General features: G+C 43.4%; 1 protein-coding gene across 1 annotated transcript in view; it reads left to right on the forward strand.

Moving 5' to 3' along the window:
- Nucleotides 1-584: 584 nt before the first annotated feature.
- Nucleotides 585-18,512, forward strand: part of LOC124589805 (X-ray repair cross-complementing protein 5-like) — a 138,936-nt gene continuing 121,008 nt past the window's right edge. The window contains exons 1-3 of the mRNA XM_047131592.1: nt 585-596; nt 650-870; nt 16,819-16,941. Coding sequence (XP_046987548.1) covers nt 585-596; nt 650-870; nt 16,819-16,941 — 356 coding nt within the window. The remainder of the gene's footprint in view (nt 597-649; nt 871-16,818; nt 16,942-18,512) is intronic.

Raw genomic sequence — 18,512 nt, forward strand, 5'->3', positions numbered from 1 at the left:
GCTGTAGAGTATGCTCTGCAACAGGATATTGCGGTTGCCAGTATATATCCTATGCCTATGCCCATTCATCCTAACTGATAATTTGGTGGTAGTCATGCCAATGTAGAAGGCTGAACAATGTTTACATAATGGCTGGTATATGATGTGCCATTTCTATTTTTCACCTCCCCCTCCCACATCTGTTACGAACAATGCACTTAGCTTGTCACTATTATTAACTTGTGCACAATGTTTTAGTAGTAATCTCTGTCTTGCATATTACCCGTCTTCCACCTTTAAGCTCTCAGGTTTTCAAATCTCGTCCGAAGCAGTCCCCAACAATCAGTCTTTCCCTCTCGTACCGTACAGTAAGTCTCCCGTGACCCGCAGTTCTGGGTGACTTTCCCGAAAGTCTAAGAAAAGACCTCTCCAGTCCTTTTCCTTCACCCTTCTTCCTTCCCCTTCAACCCTTGAGCCTGAAGGAGGAGTCACTGGCTCCAAAAGCTTGCCAATCACAACAGTCTTTTATGTGTGTGTTCTGCCGCTGCTTGGTGAGATAGATTTTTTATCTATCCAATTAAATAATTTTATAAGAAGTATCTGTGATGTTTTTATTGGTATACACTTTGTTATAAACAAAACATATTTTTACCAGTTAATATGTTTCCAGATATTTACCAGTGGAAAAGATGAAATTGGGTTGATTGTACTTGGTTCTGACAAGACACAGAATCCACTTGATTATCCAAATGTGAGTGTGGAATTTCCTCTTGCACTGCCGACATGGCAGATGATATCCTTTGTGGAGAAATCTTTACATGAAAGTGAAATAAAAACAGACTGGATAGATGGTGTTGTTGTTGGCATGCAAGTCTTGAAAGATGAACTAGAGTAAGTATCTAAAGCTGTCTGTTTCGCTACATTCTTGGAACATGTTACAGAATGTGTGTTACACAAATCACAGTGACGTAGTTGTGACTTTATAAACTTGAATCAATCTGTTTTTGTAATGAAAAAGAAACAGAAGGCACAATACCTGCAGAATTAGGAAAATTTTGTGTGTGATTTTACTATATGAATGTTTTTTACAGTTTTCTGTTCAGCTCAATAATTAAGGAGGTATTGATACAAGGCTTTGGCAAAAGTTCATCTGTCACCTACAATTCCAGCCCTGTCACTGGCATTCCCTACCCCACAATATGACTGGGCCACCATGAAAGCAGCCACAACATTGTCAACTTCACTGAAACCACAGCATAGCAATTTACTTGAGTATGGCTGTTGTTGTGGTCTTCAATTTGGTTTAAGCACTATGTCAATACCTTCTCTTCATAGCACTCAGAAGTCGCGATCTGCGACTGTTTTTACAAATGGCAAGAAAACTTTTCCTCTAGTTGCTTGTTTTTCAGTGAAAGATGCAAATATTTGAGAATTGCGCTCTTCTGCAAAGTATTAAGATTCCCAGATTCTTCCAACATGGTCCACCAATGTCTTACATACTACTCTTCTTCTATGTATTGTTTCCAGCATTTGGAGCTGAAACATTAGGCACCAAAATATACCTTATAACCACAATCTAATGAACATATAATCAAAATAACCAAAGATGTAATGTTGCACTCTCAGGTGGGACTGATATTGAATGCGAAGCCAAAGTGGAAATTAAACATTCATCTCAGTTTTTGGTATTGAAATTATTCACAGTGCCATAGGGAGAACTGAGTTTCTGTGTTTTATAGAGCCAAAGTCAACAAGGAAACTGCACACTTCAAAAAAAGTTTTGCATCACCCCAGTTCCCAGAACCCTTGAAGATAGACTGACTGTGGATATTGTATTGCAGACACAGTACCTTTGACCGTTCAGAGATGTCACTAAACCCATCGAAAGATGCAAACAACCATGCATGAACAGCGCCTATTAGACAGAGGGGGTCCGACAGCCGATCAGTTCTAGCCATTCCACCAAGAATGTGGTACACGGCTTGATTGTCTGGAGTTCAACCGTGCCTACATGGTCAATACCGCGGTTCGATTGCATCCGGACTGTTACCTTGTGCCAGGAAGGGCTCTCAACAAGGGAAGTGTCCAGGCATCTCGGAGTGAACCAAAGCGATGTTGTTCAGACATGGAGGAGATACAGAGAGACAGGAACTGTCGATGACATGCCTCGCTCAGGCTGTCCGAAGGCTGCTATTGCAGTGGATGACCGGTGCTCACCCCAGATGAGTGTCATATATGCCTTCAACTATACAATTGTTGGAAGTGTGTTTGGAGGTAACCCCTGTCAGGCTGAACACCTTAGACGGACAGTCCAGCAAGTGCATCAAGGTGGAGGTTCCCTGCTGTTTTGGGGTGGCATTATGTGGGGCCGACATACGCCATTGGTGGCCACGGAAGGCGCCGTAATGACTGTACGATAGGCGAATGCCATCCTCTGACTGATAGTGCAACCGTATCGGCAGCATATTGGTGAGGCATTCATCTTCATGGACGGCATTTCACGCCCCCATCATGCGCATCTTGTCAATGACTTCTTCTCCAGACATGAACCCTATCAAACTTGCCTGGGATAGATTGAAAAGGACTGTTTACAGACGACGTGACCCGCCGACCATTCTGAGGGATCTACGCGAATCTCCGTTGAGGAGTGGGACAGTCTGGGCCGACAGTGCCTTGATGAACTTGTGGACGGTATGCCATGACAAATACAGGCCTGCCTCAATGCAAGAGGACGTGCTACAGGGTATTGGAGGGTGTGTATGGCAATGTGGACCACCACCTCTGAGAGTCTTGCTGTATGGTGGTACAACATGCAATGTGTGGTTTTCATGAGGAATAGAAAGGGCAGAAATGATGTTTATGTTGATCCCTATTCCAATTTTCTGCTCAGGTTCCGGAACTCTCGGAACCAAGGTGATGCAAAACTTTTTTTGATGTGTGTATTTATTATAAAAGTTGAACCCAATCTCCCCGATTTTAGAGCTTGTTCGTGAAGTTTTTTTTTAGTATTTTGCTATGAGGGACGCACTGCCTCCAGTGGCTTATTACAGGGTAAATCCATTGCATTTGATTTGTAACCCCCATATATCTCCATATCTGCATTGCACTGAAGATACCTGCAGAACAGTGCAAACATTGATGGTATGCTCTTTGTATCTTGTTTTGAAACAAACCTGTTCCATTCACTCAAGGTGCTTGCTGTTGACAACAATAGCCCCAGTTTACACTTCATCCTCAAGTTAGCTTTGAGTCCTACTTCGTTTTGCCTCAGGTTTGTTTTTCTGGTAGTGTTAGTTGTAGATGATACACAACAATGTTGCATCTTCAGTCCAAAGACTGGTTTGAGGCACCTCCCATGCTACTTTACTTTCTGTAAGGTTCTTCATCTCTGTTTAACTACTGCAACATATATACTATTAAAGCATCATACCGTATTCATCTCTTGGTCTCTTTCTACAGTTTTTACCCACCACACTTCCCTCCAGTACTACATTGAATTCATTGATGCCTCAAAATGTGTCCAGTCAACCAATCCTTTCTTTAGGTCAAGTTGTTTGACAAAAAATTTATTTCTTCCCCAGCTCTATTCTGTACCTTCTCATTAGTTATGTGATACAACAATATGGATAGCTTTACTAGTGAATAGTTGATCATTATGCACTCAGTGTATGGCATTTTTGAATGAAATGGAAGAACGACACCACAGTGCTATTATAGCTGATCCTGCTGCAACACCAACCACCTCACAGTACTTTTGCATCTTGCAGTTGTTGTATTACTCTGTGTACAGCCCTGTAATTGTATGTAGTCACACTGTGGACCCCAAGTATTTAATAATTAATATTGCAGTTCTGTCATGCAGAGACTGTACATTCAGCACTCGTTTGTTCCAGCCAGATACACATACCTCAGCACGACGTCTCACCTAAGAGTTGTCATGTGCATTTTTCCAGTATTTCAGCAGATATTTGCAATTTTGTTTTTGCAAAGCTTAGATGCCCAGAGAAATACTGCTCACACATGTTTCATGTGATACCCAGTTTCAACCGAAAGTATCTGTTTCTTCCCTAAGACAAACAAAATGATTCATAAAGCAGAATTTTCCTGACCGTTTGGTAGAGCTGCTCGAAGTTAGTCTAGTTCGATATTGAGTATAGCGATATGTATTAACGTGGACAGAAAAATATGAAGAGTAACCAGTACTCCAGCAGCGACCGAGTAGCACTGCTGTGTGGCAATAGCAGACAACGCGGGACAGGGCAGCACGTGAGTTGCTGCTAGTGCTGGTTGTTCTTTGGAAAACAAACCGATGCTTTCCATTGACACTGGGAGTTGCATGAAAGATGTTATGAGCATTGTATCAGCCAACTCCAGCTTCAAGTTATGAAACAAAATTGCAGTTATCTGCCAAAGCACCAAAGAAAATGTGCCTGATGACTCTTGAGGTATCTCCACACAATGCCTTTTTCCTCATGCTTAGTTGCAGATGTATGGTGACAAAAATGCATTTTGTGAAAGAAACGCACACATGCATGCACGGGCGGTCTTGTGTTGACATGTTGCCTCGTTGTATGAGCAGTTTACTGTAGATCCTCTTCTTTGCTTGGGAGTTTGTGCTGCGTTTATTGCAATGAAAAGGTGACAGAAAAAGAAAACGTGGAGACTTCTATGGATAATGAAGTAACAGAGGCACAAGAAAGACAAAGTGATGACAACTTCTTGGCTGCAAATTTCAGTAGATTACATTGAGATTTTAGATTTTGTGCTTGGGAAACAGCAGCAGTAAGGCCAGCAATAACATTATGTTTGCTGGCAACTGGCAACAAATATATCAGTTTGAACTATTTATTTCCCATTTCAAAAGGAAGTGTTTCAATTACTATTCCTTAAACAAGAAATCTCTAAGGGGGGAGTTTCTTGATTGATAAGTGAAAGTTATTTAACTTTCAGCGTGTCATTTGTATTTTATCTTGTAAAAAAAGGTGTTTGCACAATTTTAATCGTAAAAGATTGTATGTAGATTACCATACTTAGATTTGACAAATTCGGGAATGTCAGACTCTGGAATGCACTAGAACAGAGGTTGTCTTCTCCAATTTTGTATTTTTTTGCAACATTGATGTCCTACATTTCAATTTCTAATGCTTTGTTGAGGAGCTACACATGCTTCGTCATTTCTTTTGTTCAGATGTCAGAATCTTCAGTTTTGTGCTATTAAGTCACCATAGCACGAATGTTCGTCTACTGTTTTCAGATACACTTTTCATAAATTTGTGGTCTTATTCTTCTCTGTTTTCCTACTTTGAGACTTATGGTACTGCATTATTTACAGCAATATGGTTGTAGACTTTTTATCAAATAATGGAAAATCTAGGATGAAATGGAACAACACCTTCAACCTATTACCCGGAACCTACCCTCCTATATAAAAGATACCAACCATTTCCTCCCCCGACTCTCCACAGTTCCTGTCCCTTTACCACACGGTTCCTTGCTTATCACTGTTGATGCCACCTCCCTTTACATTAAAATCCCTAATGCCCATGGCATTACCACTATTGAACACTACCTTCCCAAGGCCCCACAGATTCCAAAGCAACCTCCTTCCTAAACACCATTACCAACTATATCCTCAACCACAATTACTTCTCCTTTGAAGGTATTACTTACAAACAAATTTGAGGTACGACTATGGGCACCCACATGACACCGTCCAGTGCCAACTTATTCATGGGCCACCTAGTAGAGGAATCCTTCCCAAACACCCAGAACCCTAACCCCCTCGCCTGGTTCAGATCCCTTGATGACATCTTTTTGATTTGGATTGAGGATGAGGATACCTTATCCACTGGACTGGAGCAACTGAATTACATTCTCTGCCAGGGTTTCGACTACCTCTCATTGTGTCCTGAAGTGAGAAATGCCGTGGCCACTATCCTTTCCGCCTCTCTCAAAGTGGTATTCCGTCGTCCACCATACCTGCACAATATACTCATCCATCCCTACACAACCCCTGCTCCCCTCCGGCTACCTCATTGCTCATCCCCCTGTAATAGACCTAGATGCAAGACCTGTCCTGCACATCCTCCCACCACCACCTATTCCAGTCTACAATATATACAAACATCACCTATCCCATCAAAGGCAGGGCTACCTGTAAAACCAGTCATGTGGTCTACAAGCTAAGCTGCAACCACTGTGCTGCATTCTATGCAGGCATGACAACCAACAAACTGTCTGTCCACATAAATGGCCACCGACAAACTGAGGCCAAGAAACAAGTGGACCACCCTCTTGCTGAAAATACTGCCAAACACGACATCCTTCATTTCAATGATTGCTTCACAGCCTGTACCATGTTGATCCTTCCCACCAACACCAGCTTTTCTGAATTGTGCAAGTGGGAACTTACCCTGCAATATACCCTATGTTCCCTTAACCCTCATGGCCTCAACCTTCGTTAGTCATTGTCCTCGCCCATCCAGCGTCTGCACCGTTCCCGTTCCAGCACTACACAGCCCTCATTCCTCCATCACACCTAGTCTTTTTACCTCTCTCATTTTCCGCTATCCCCACCCCCCCTTCCCACCTCTTCGCTGCCCTCCATCTAACTTCCCGACTGCACATAGCTGCCGTATTCTCTTTCCACCTCGTCCCTGCGCGCTCCCCAACAGCATGTCACTGTCCACCACACCAACTCTACTATCCCTACCCCTCCCCACCCCAGCCTCCTGTTTACGCTCAACCAGTCACCATTCTCATCATGAACTGGTGCTACTGCTCACAGTGTGCGTGTGGCCTCAGTTACCTAAGACTGCAGTCGTGTGTGTGAGTTGTGTTTGCGTGTGTGTGTATGTGTGTGTTTTTCGTTTAATTTTGACGGAGACTTGACTGGCCAGAAGCTATATTTGTGACAGTCTTTTTGTTGTGCTTATCTGCAACTCAGCATCTTCGCTATATTGTAGACATTTTATCTAATACTTGATGCTCAGGACACCACTTCTCAGATTTTTTATTGAAATAATATTTTGAAGTGGAATGCCATGACATCTTTGTGTGTAATAAACTATAAATTCCAGTGTATTTTCTGTGGCGTTAACAGACATTACTGCACATTAATTGCTTTACAGCAAAACCTCAACACACTACACAACAAAAAACACATAAGCCCATTACCTATCATTTGCTAAACAGTGCAAGAGATTCCCACTGAAGCCGGCAAGCAATGCACTTGTATGCACAGCCTCCATTTTGAGTAAATTATGCATGCACAAATGCACATATGTAGTTATGCTGTTGGAAATGTAAGTGCACGCACAAAGGTGAACATAAAAAAAGCATTGTGTGGAAGCACCTTCAGGAGAGAAACGAAGTATATACAGGGTGTTACAAAAAGGTACGACCAAACTTTCAGGAATCAGTCCTCGCACACAAATAAAGAAAAGATGTTATGTGGACATGTGTCCAGAAACGCTTAATTTCCATGTTAGAGCTCATTTTAGTTTCGTCTTGATTGGGCCCCATGTTCTTCCACCTACGCTCAATGGAGCACGTTATTATGATTTCATACGAGATGCTGCTAGAACATGTGCCTTTACAAGTACGACACAACATGTGGTTCATGCACGATGGAGCTCCTGCACATTTCAGTCAAAGTGTTCGTACGCTTCTCAACAACAGATTCGGTGCCAGTGGATTGGTAGAGGCGGACCAATTCCATGGCCTCCATGCTCTCCTGACCTCAACCCTCTTGACTTTCATTTATGGGGGCATTTGAAAGCTCCTTGTCTACGCAATCCCGGTACCAAATGTAGAGACTCTTCGTGCTTGTATTGTGGACGGCTGTGATACAATACGCCATTCTCCAGGGCTGCATCAGCGCATCAGGGATTCCGTGCGACGGAGGGTGGATGCATGTATCCTCGCTAACGGAGGACATTTTGAACATTTCCTGTAACAAAGTGTTTGAAGTCACGCTGGTACGTTCTGTTGCTGTGTGTTTCCATTCCATGATTAATGTGGTTTGAAGAGAAGTAATAAAATGAGCTCTAACATGGAAAGTAAGCATTTCCGGACACATGTCCACATAACATATTTTCTTTCTTTGTGTGTGAGTTTGAAAGTTTGAAAGTTTGGCCGTACCTTTTTGTAACACCCTGTATATGCTGAATTGACACACCAAAGTCGAAGGCCGGTACAGAGCTATAGTAAGATGCCACATAGACCAGCATAATTTGAATAACCGATCAGGAAGCATGGGAGAGAGACCGTTGATTACCTCCTGTGTCCACCTACAGAGAGGCACTTCTGAAACTTGCTCACCTGCATGCTAGATCTCCTACAGGGCAGATGGCTTAGGCCATCAACCCCTGCTCTAATGTTTTACATTCCCTATAGTGCAGATATCTGTATGCCATCTGTCTCTGCTTCAGTCTCTATTATTCCCCATCGCCACGAAATGAAATGTGACTTTTCTTTTTAACATCTGTTAAGTTCCACACATTTGCCTTGTTGCTCATGTGTCTGGCACGTGGAACATTTATCCTGAAGGATAGTTTGTAACCCATATTTGCAATAATAATCAGACATTTTCTTGGATTTTATGACTTTCTTTCACTCTGACAACTCACTGAGCCAGACTGTCCACATCATACTAGAGCCATCCTGTACATTTACGTATTGTGTTGCACATTTTGGCGATTGAATATTACAGGTGGTTTCACTGTTGTGAAATTATTTTCACAGGAATAGGGGTAATTGAGGTAACAAACAGAATAAAGCAATCACATTGTTGCTCTGTATCATTCCACTGGAGACCACGGGTCCCTTGCACTGAAATGCCCAGAAAATATTATTTTTCAAAATACAGGTTGATTTTTGCAAAGACAAAAACAGCAACCAACCACTGTTAACAATGATATTTATTCACACAAATAGCTCTGATACTGGTTTAGAACCAAGAGGTCCATCTTCAGATGACTGTGTTGTGACTCGCCGATCATTCAAAGCGCCGCCGCGCAATTACGCGCGTCCTCTAGGTGCGGCGCTGTCTGCCAGCCATGCAGCAGCCGCGCCACCTAAGCGGCCAGCGAGCAGCGGCCACGAGGCTGGGACTTTGTGCTCATTCGAATGCTAACGTGTACACATGTCTTGCTTGTCAACTTACTCTGTGACTTATATGTGTTGTGTCGTTGGGAAATATATTTGTTAAATTTGACGTTATAACAATTGGCGACGAGGTAGTGGATTTTTCCTTTTCACCGTTGACCCACAGGGTTCAATGGCTACTGTCGAGCAACTATTGCAAAATCTCCTTGAACAGCAAACACTTCTACCAGCGGAGATTTGCGATTTTGTCACGGCGTCAAATGCGGGGTGTTTCTTGTCGTTGGCTGTACCTCCTTTTCCTCCTTACGACGAGACGGCGGAAGACTGGTCTGATTATAAAAAACGTCTTCGACAGCACTACTTGGCATTTCATGTCACGGACGAACAACCATGTAAGTCTCTGTTCCTTTCCTGGATTTCACCTCAAATGTATCGGTTGTTGTTGCAGTTGGCTCCTTTGAAGGATCCTGCATCTTTGTCCTTTGCTGAAATGTGCTCACTTCTGTCTGTATATTTTCAAAAGCAAATGCATGTGGTAGCCTCTCGTGTTGCCTTTTATCGTTGTCAACAACAGCCACATCAATCCTATCGCGCTTGGGCTGCTGAACTTCACGGCCTCAGTCGAAAGTGTCAATTTGTTACTGACGTTCACAAAGAATCTTATGCCGATTCCATGGTACGGGATGCTATTATCCGGTCGGCGCCCAACAAAGAAGTTCGGCAACATGCCCTTCAGTTGGCGAATCCGACTCTAGATGAAGTTCTCTCCATTGCACAGTCTTTTGATATTTCTCGCACCGCTGGGGTGCAAATAGAGGCCTGGGGGGTGATGTTGGGGAAATACAACCTCTGTGCTCCGTTAACGACGCGGGCAGCACGTCCCCGCTGGCCGACGTGGCCGCAGTGCGCTCCCATGCGCGGCCTCGGCCTAGCCGTAAACAACCCGCTAAGAAACTGTAGCAAAACCCCCGGCAACTTCCTTCATGTCCACGGTGTTTTACGAAACATTCACGCGAGGATTGTCCCCAACGTTGGGCTGTGTGTCACAATTGCAAAACGAAAGGTCATGTGTCTTCCGTTTGCAAATCCGACCGCATACATGATGTTCATGAACATGATGCTGATTCTGATTCTGTGTTGTCTGTCAATTGCGCTTCTTCCCTTTCAGGGAAGTTATTCCTCACTGTCCAAATCCTTGGTCGAGATGTTCGCATGCAAGTGGATACCGGTTCTGCTGCCACTATAATTAATTCTCAGACGTATCTTCAGTTGGGTTCTCCACTCCTGTCACCTGTCACTCGGCAATTACGGGCGTACAATAAACAGAAGATTTCTCTCTTGGGACAGTTTAATGTGGAGGTATCTAACAAATCCGTCGTTCGCAGTGTTCCCGTATTTGTGGTCGACCAGAGCAATGCAGAAAATCTTTTTGGTTTCGATGCCTTTCGCGTTTTTGGGTTCTCCATAGATGACTCTGTCAATATTGTCTCTGATGCTATTCCTTATGCTCAACTGGATTCCTTGTCGACGACAATTTCGTCCCTTTTTTCTCCTGGGTTATGCCGTGCAAACGGCTTTGAAGCTCATATCACGCTCAAACCCACTGCTCGGCCTAAGTTTTTTCAGGCTCGGCCCATTCCTGTGGCCGTTCGGGATCGGGTAAAACGGGAGCTGGATCGGCTCACTACTTCAGGGGTCTTGCTTCCTGTCACTTCCAGTGAGTGGTCCTCTCCTGTCGTTGTCGTTGCTAAGCCAAATGGTGATATTCGTCTCTGTGGCGATTTCAAAGCCACTGTAAATGCTCAATGCCTCATCGACACTTACCCTATGCACCGTCCTGAAGAACTGTTCACTAAACTTGCTGGAGGCCAGTATTTTTCTAAAATTGACCTGTCAGAAGCTTATCATCAACTTCCTCTCGACGCTGCTTCCCGGCAGTTTCTGGTCCTTAACACGCCTTTCGACCTCTGTCAATACCAACGATTGCCATTCGGGGTTGCTAGCGCCCCTGGTCTCTTTCAGCGATTCTTGGAACAATTATTGCTCCCTGTCCCTGGGTGTATCAATTACATGGATGACATTGTTGTCACTGGCTCCACCACTGAAGAAAATCTTTAAAATCTCCACACACTTTTTCATGTCTTACAGACTGCCGGTCTTAAGTGTAATCTTCAGAAATCATAATTTTTTCAGGCGTCTATCACGTACTTGGAGTTTCAACTCTCTCGGGAGGGTATTCGTTCGTTTCAGCAAACTGTCGCTGCAATTGAGGCCCTTCCTCGCCCTACACTGTTAAGGAACTGCAGGCCTTCTTGGGGAAAATAGCATACTATCACAAGTTTTTACCGTCTGTGGCTTCGGTGGCTCAGCCGTTGCATTGCCTGTTGCATAAAAACGTGCCTTTTCACTGGTCCACGTCATGTGATACGGCTTTCCAGAAATTGAAAACTATGCTGAAACAGGCCCCGTGCCTGGCTACTTATCGACCTGGCCAACATCTTGTTCTTGCCACATACACCTCTCAATACGGGGTCGGTGCAGTCTTTGCGCACCATTTTTTCTGACGGTTCGGAACAACCCATTGCTTATGCCTCCAAAACGCTCACGGATGCCCAACAAAAGTGTTCTCAAATTGAAAAAGAAGCTTTGGCCATAATTTATGCTCTTCATAAGTTTGGTGTTTTTCTCTATGGCTCAAAATTTCATCTTGTTACGGATCACAAACCACTTGTTTCCTTGTTTCATCCATCAACGTCACTTCCCGACAAGGCTGCACACTGCCTCCAGCGTTGGGCTCTTTACTTGCCTCGCTCCAATTATGAGATTCATTTCGGGCCAACGGAAATGCTGATGCTGATGCTCAGTCTCGCCTTCCCATGGGTCCTGATCAGGCATTCGATAGGGACGAACTTTTGTGTTTCCACCTGGATGTTGCCGAGCAGCGGGTTGTGGACAGGTTCCCCATCACTGGGGACAGGCTGGCGGCTGCTACGAGTTCTGACCCTACCCTCTCCCGGGTTTTACGCTGTATTCAGAAGGGTTGGCCAGACCGCCCGTCCACTAAGACTTCTGATCCGTTGCGGAACTATTACGCTTTGTCCTACCGCCTCACGGCTAGGGATGATGTTATCCTCCTCTCTACTGACAATGCTTCACTGCGTGTCGTGGTACCTGCGTCTTTGCGTGCTTCGGTCTTGCGCCTCCTTCACCAAGGGCACTGGGGCGTGTCTCGCACAAAATCTCTGGCGCGCCGTCATGTGTACTGGCCTGGTATCGACTCTGAAATAGCACACATGGTCGCTGCCTGCAGCCCTTGAGCGTCACAGGCCGCTGCCCCGAAGTCATCTTTGTCACCGTGGCCTTCGCCTGAGAAGTCTTGGGAGCGCATTCATGCTGACTTTGTGGGACCTTTTTTAGGTACTTATTGGCTCCTCGTAATTGACGCCTACTCTAACTTTCCTTTCATTGTCCGTTGCACGTCGCCTACCACCGCGGCAACCACCAGTGCTCTCGCCCGCATTTTTTCTTTGAAAGGCCTCCTCTCTACTCTTGTTACTGATAATGGTCCGCAATTTGCCTCTTCCGAATTTGCGGATTTTTGTGCTCGTCACAGCGTTATGCATGTCACGGCCCTGCCGTTCCATCCACAATCCAACGGTGAGGCTGAACGACTGGTCCGCACGTTTAAGGTTCAGATGCGGAAACTTCTGACTTCTTCTACTGCTGATGATGCGCTTCTCCAGTTTCTGGCGTCTTATTGTTTCACCCCCATGGGCGACCACAGCCCGGCTGAGCTCTTACATGGCCGACAGCCCGGCACGCTGCTTCATCTTCTGCGGCCTTCCACCTCACGGCCGCGGGGGCCTTCACTTGGCTGGTTCACCGCCAACGACCTCGTCTGGGTACAGAAATATGGCAGGTGGCAAAAATGGAGTCCGGGCCGCATCTTACAACACCGTGGCAGACGCCTGTATGAAATCCAGACAGACATGGGTGTTGCAGTGCGTCATTCGGACCAGCTTTGGCCTCGTGTGCCGGCAACGCCTGTTCCGAATGCCGCTACACCACCTTCGGCACTACCTGACGCTCGGGATCTTGGCATCTCTCAATACTCACAACGCAGCCCTCTCACCGTCATCGCGATGCCAGCACAAGAACGGACGTCACCAGGAGACGTGCCCATGCAGAAACCGGATGACCAACCTTTGTCAGAGCAAATCTACTCGCCTCCTCCTCCAACGGACGCCGACACATCGCCCATGTCGCCTATCATATCAACTGGACTTGCTGCAAAGGGCAGATTGGTGCATGGGGCCCCAGCAGATTCGACCCCTACGTCTCCTGTCATCTCGACCCGTTATCATCGAGGACACTTCCGTCCGTATGGGAAGCCTCCTCCTCGAGACTTTACGGCGAGTCAAACAATGCCTATGGATGTTAGCCATCTCCAGGACACCTCCATCAAGACCAGTGCAACAATTTCAAAGGGGGGAAAGTGTTGTGACTCGCAGATCATTCAAAGCGCCGCCGCGCAATTACGCGCGTCCTCTAGGTGCGGCGCTGTCTGCCAGCCATGCAGCAGCTGCGCCACCTAAGCGGCCAGCCGAGCAGTGGCCGCTAGACTGGGACTCAGTGCTCATTCGAATGCTAACGTGTACACATGTCTTGCTTGTCAACTTACTCTGTGACTTATATGTGTTGTGTCGTTCGGAAATATATTTGTTAAATTTGACATTATAACAGGCTGTTTACATTGAGATGCACATTTGTGGATGTTTACATCAGCTTTTGGCTCTTTTTCCTCATTGTAGTGAGAATTTCTTGGGGTGGTGGCGCCCTACAGCAGATAACGGTGTCACAAGTGGCCTATTTTATTGTAACTCTTGCTAATACTTGTGGAACACAATGTAATTGTTCAGTTGTTATGAGCTACAGTTACAGTCAAACGGGCCATTTTTCTCATCATTTTTAGCTGCGGGTTCCACCATCCCAAGGAATTTTCACCACAAAGGTGAATAAAGAGCAAAAAGCTAATGTAAACACCAGCAAATATGCACCTAAATATAAACAGCAGTCTGAGAATGACCAATCAGTCCAAAACTGGTACAGAACTACTTTTATTGCTGAACAGTTCAAAGAATACTTGAGCCTCATTTCAAGTAGGTACCCCACTCATACAGTTATAGTTCTGTGGTGACTTCAATCTACCCTCGATATGCGGAAAAATTATATGTTTAAAGCCGGCGGCAGGCATAAAAGGTCACCCGAAATTGTACTGAATGCTTTCTCAGAACATTATTGTGAACAATTGGTTCATGAGCCCACTCGAAGTGTAAATGGTTGCAAAAGCACACTTGATCTCTTAACAACAATTATCCTGGAGTAATAGGGAGTATCATGACGTATACAGGGATTAGCGACCACAAGGCAGTTGCTGCTAGACTGAATACCGTAACCCCCACAACCATCAAAAAGAAACACAAAGTACATCTGTTTAAAAAAAGTCAATAAAAATGCTCTTAACACCTTCCGATCTGATCATTAATATAGAAAACATGTGGAATAATTTCAAAGAGATAGTATCGACAGCAATTGAGAGATATGTACCACATAAATTAATAAGTTATGGTACTGATCACCCAAGGTACACAAAACGGGTCGGATCGCTGTTGCAGAAGCAATGAAAAAAACATGCCAAATTTAAAAGAACACAAAATCCCCCAGACTGGTAAAGTTTTGCAGAGTTCGAGATATAGCACATACTTCCACAACGAAACTCTGCCTCGAAAGCTGCCAGAAAACCCAAAGAGATTCTGGTCATACATAAAGCACACCAGTGACAAGATGCAATCAATACCTTCACTGCATGATAAAAACAGTCTTCCAAAACTCCTTCACCAAGGAAGACAAAGTAAATATCCCTGAATTCCAATCATGAACAACAGCCAAGATGAGAAACATAGAAGTAGATATCCTCGGTGTAACAGCATAAATCACTTAATAAAGGCAAGGCCTCTGGTCCAGGTTGTATACCAGTCTGGTTTCTTTCAGAGCATGCGCATACAATAACTCCATATTGAGCAATTATATACAACTGTTCGCTCATAGAAAGTTCCATACCTTAAGACTGGAAAATTGCTCAAGTCACAGCAATACCCGAAAAGGGAAGTAGGAGTAATCTGCTGAATTACAGGCCTATATCACTAACGTTGATTTGCAGTAGGGTTTTGGAACATATATTGTATTAGGACATTATCAATTACCTCAAGGGGGGGGGGGGGGGGGGGAAGATTTATTGGCACATAGCATGGATTCAGAAAACATCATTCTTGTGAAACGCAACTAGCTCTTTATACTCATGAAGTAATGAATGCTATTGACAGGGGATGTCAAATTGATTCCATATTTTTAGATTTCCAGAAAGCTTTCGACACTGTTCCTCACAAGTGTCTTCTAACCAAACTGTGTGTCTATGGAATATCGCCTCAGTTGTGCTACTGGATTCATGATTTCCTGTCAGAAACGTCACAGTTCATAGTAATAGACAGAAAGTCATCGAGTAAAACAGAAGTAATATCCAGCATTCCCCCAAGGAAGTGTTACAGGCCCTCTATTGTTCCTGATCTATATTAATGACATAGGAGACAATCTGAGTAGGCCTATTAGATTGTTTGCAGGTGATACTGTCATTTACCGTCCTGTAAAGTCGTCATATGTCCAAAATGAATTGCAAAATGATTTACATAAGATATTTGTATGGTGCGAGAAGTGTCAATTGACCCTGAATAAAGAAAAGTGTGAAGCTATTCACACGAGTACTAAAAGAAATTCGCTAAAGTTCAATTATGTGATAAGTCACTCAAATCTTAAGGCTGTGAATTCAACTAAATACTTAGGATTACAAATAACCTAACTTGGAACGATCACATAGATAATGTTGTGGTTAGAGCAAAGACTGCAATTCATTGGCAGAACATTTAGAAGGTGCAACAGTTCTACTAAAGAGATTGCTTACACCATGCTTGTCCACCCTATTCTGGAGTATTCAAAGAAGTGCAGCTTGTTTTGTACTATCACAAAATAGGGGAGATAGTGCCACAGACATGATACATGAATTGGAGTGGCAATCATTAAAACAAAGGAATTTTTCATTGCAAAGGGATCCTCTCATGAAATTTCAATCACCAGGTTTCTCTTCCAATTGCGAAAACATTCTGTTGACACCCACCTATGTAGGGAGAAATGATCATCATGATAAAATAAGAGAAATCAGGGCGCATACAGAAAAATTTAAGCACTCATTTTTCCTGTGCGCTGTTCAAGAGGGGAACAGTAGAGAGACAGTTTGAAGGTGTTCATTGAACCCTCTGCCAGGCCCATTATTGTGAATAGCAGAGTAAGCACATAGATGTAGATGTAGATCTGTCAATAAAAAGCATTGTTAACCGTGGCTGGTTGCTGTTTTCTTCTGTGCAAGAATGACCTTGTAGCCTACTCAGAAAATATCACTGGACAACCTCCAAAAACTTGTGGATGGAGATTGGGTTTACCCTGTATGTCTAGTGATTTATATATTTTTTTGTAATTCACAGACTGCTAGAATTCAGCCATAATCATCATATCTTACATTTGGTTATTTTTCACAGATGTTTTTTCCTGCAGTACTGTTACTTTATTTAACTGTGTGATTAAAAATCCTCATTGACAAATGAACCACATTTCTGTCAACAGGGGTAAACAGTTCACGACAATTACATTGGTGTTGATTAGCGACTGTGCTGGTGATGTTGATGACCAACATGTTGATGGAATAATAAATGAGTTGAATTCCATGAAAGTTTCGTTTGTTGCCATGTAAGTATATTTCACCACTTTTTGTTAGAAAATTGTGTATTACGTAAGCACATTGGACAAAAAGTTCATCATGCCCAAAATTCATCAGACTAATTTAGTGTCAGTGTTACAGTGGAATTCAAAAGTTTTCCCTGTGTTCCTAGCCATTTCATCTACTGCGTATTTGTTGTCCACTACTTCATGTTTTTTAAAAGATACCTAGTAGTACTTTCTTCAACATACCAACTTGAAACGTGATATTTTTGGATTTTAACCCTTCTGAGACATCATGCTTATTAGAATTAGCATTAAGAACTTTTTCTTTTCTACAAGGATGGTATGATGCATTAACAAGAATACAAAATTAATTTTCTTGAAGCTGAGGAAGAACATGAAACAACTTCTTGAGCATATCGACGCTCATCTGTACTCCTCTTAGATTTAAAAGTCCACAAACAGCCTTTGATGAAACCTACTGTGGTCCCAATGTGTATGACAATCAGGTCTTTTCCTTTACCTGGGTGAGCCTTGTTTCTGCTAGATAACCCAGACAGAGATGCTGATTTTGGGGATTTATAGTGTTATCTACCCAAACACTACTTCGGGTATGTCGTGCACTCAGCCATGTCTTATCCAAATAGTACATAGTCCTTTCTTCATCTCTCAACATTTCAGTAGTTTGTAGATAACGCAGCCCCCGTAAAATGATATCATTGCTGTCTTTTAACATGCTATTGCATCCACACTGAACATATTTAAAATTAATTTATAAAAATTTATAAAATTAATTTATAAGATTTAGATCTCCAAAAATGCCCGAATCTGGATTTTCGTTCATGGCAGCAAACACCTGTCAGTTGTTAATAGCTCTTAAAAAAAAAAAAAAAAAAAAAAAAAAATCGTATACTTCCTTCGTAACACATTTCTGCTGTAGTCATCAACACTTTCTGGAAGCTTCTGTCATGGTTTTTCTTTCTCAGGAAATTTCAAAGAGAGTGTTTGGCCTCATACTTACCAATCATGCCATACACTGAAAATCAACCAACATCTGTAGATGCAGCTGTTTACAAAACAATATCAGTCATTGACAGCTCTGGAGACAGCAGCTCCTTCACTACACATTAAGAGCCATGTGTTCGTCTGAAATCATAATGGCTTCTTCTTTGATCGCTTCTTGGGTGGACTTAAAACTGACATGTTGACCTCACTTGCTGTATCCACATCTTTTAAGGTGAAGCGTACAATCAGATTGTTCACTCCTCAAAGGCAGTGCTGTGGTCACACGCCTCGATCTGTTTATGGGCCGCCTCTTGTTTCAGTGAACGTAGTTTATCATTGAGGATGACCTGAATTCACCATGAAAGAGAGTCCACAATTTTCTTCATGGATTCCATAACCAGCTGAAGTCACTCATTGAAGAGCCTGTAGAACTACCAAACAGCTATGCTTCACTTGCCGTTCCAAATGGTCCCAACAAGTAACACACTCTGCCCTGATTGTGTAAAAAATCAAACTCTCATGTATGAAATAGCTTCAAATGTCCAATTACTTTAAAAAAGACATGTTGTGAATATTATATGTGAAGCATGTAA

This window comes from Schistocerca americana, unplaced genomic scaffold, assembly GCF_021461395.2.
Source record: "Schistocerca americana isolate TAMUIC-IGC-003095 unplaced genomic scaffold, iqSchAmer2.1 HiC_scaffold_73, whole genome shotgun sequence".
Classification (NCBI taxonomy): domain Eukaryota; kingdom Metazoa; phylum Arthropoda; class Insecta; order Orthoptera; family Acrididae; genus Schistocerca; species Schistocerca americana.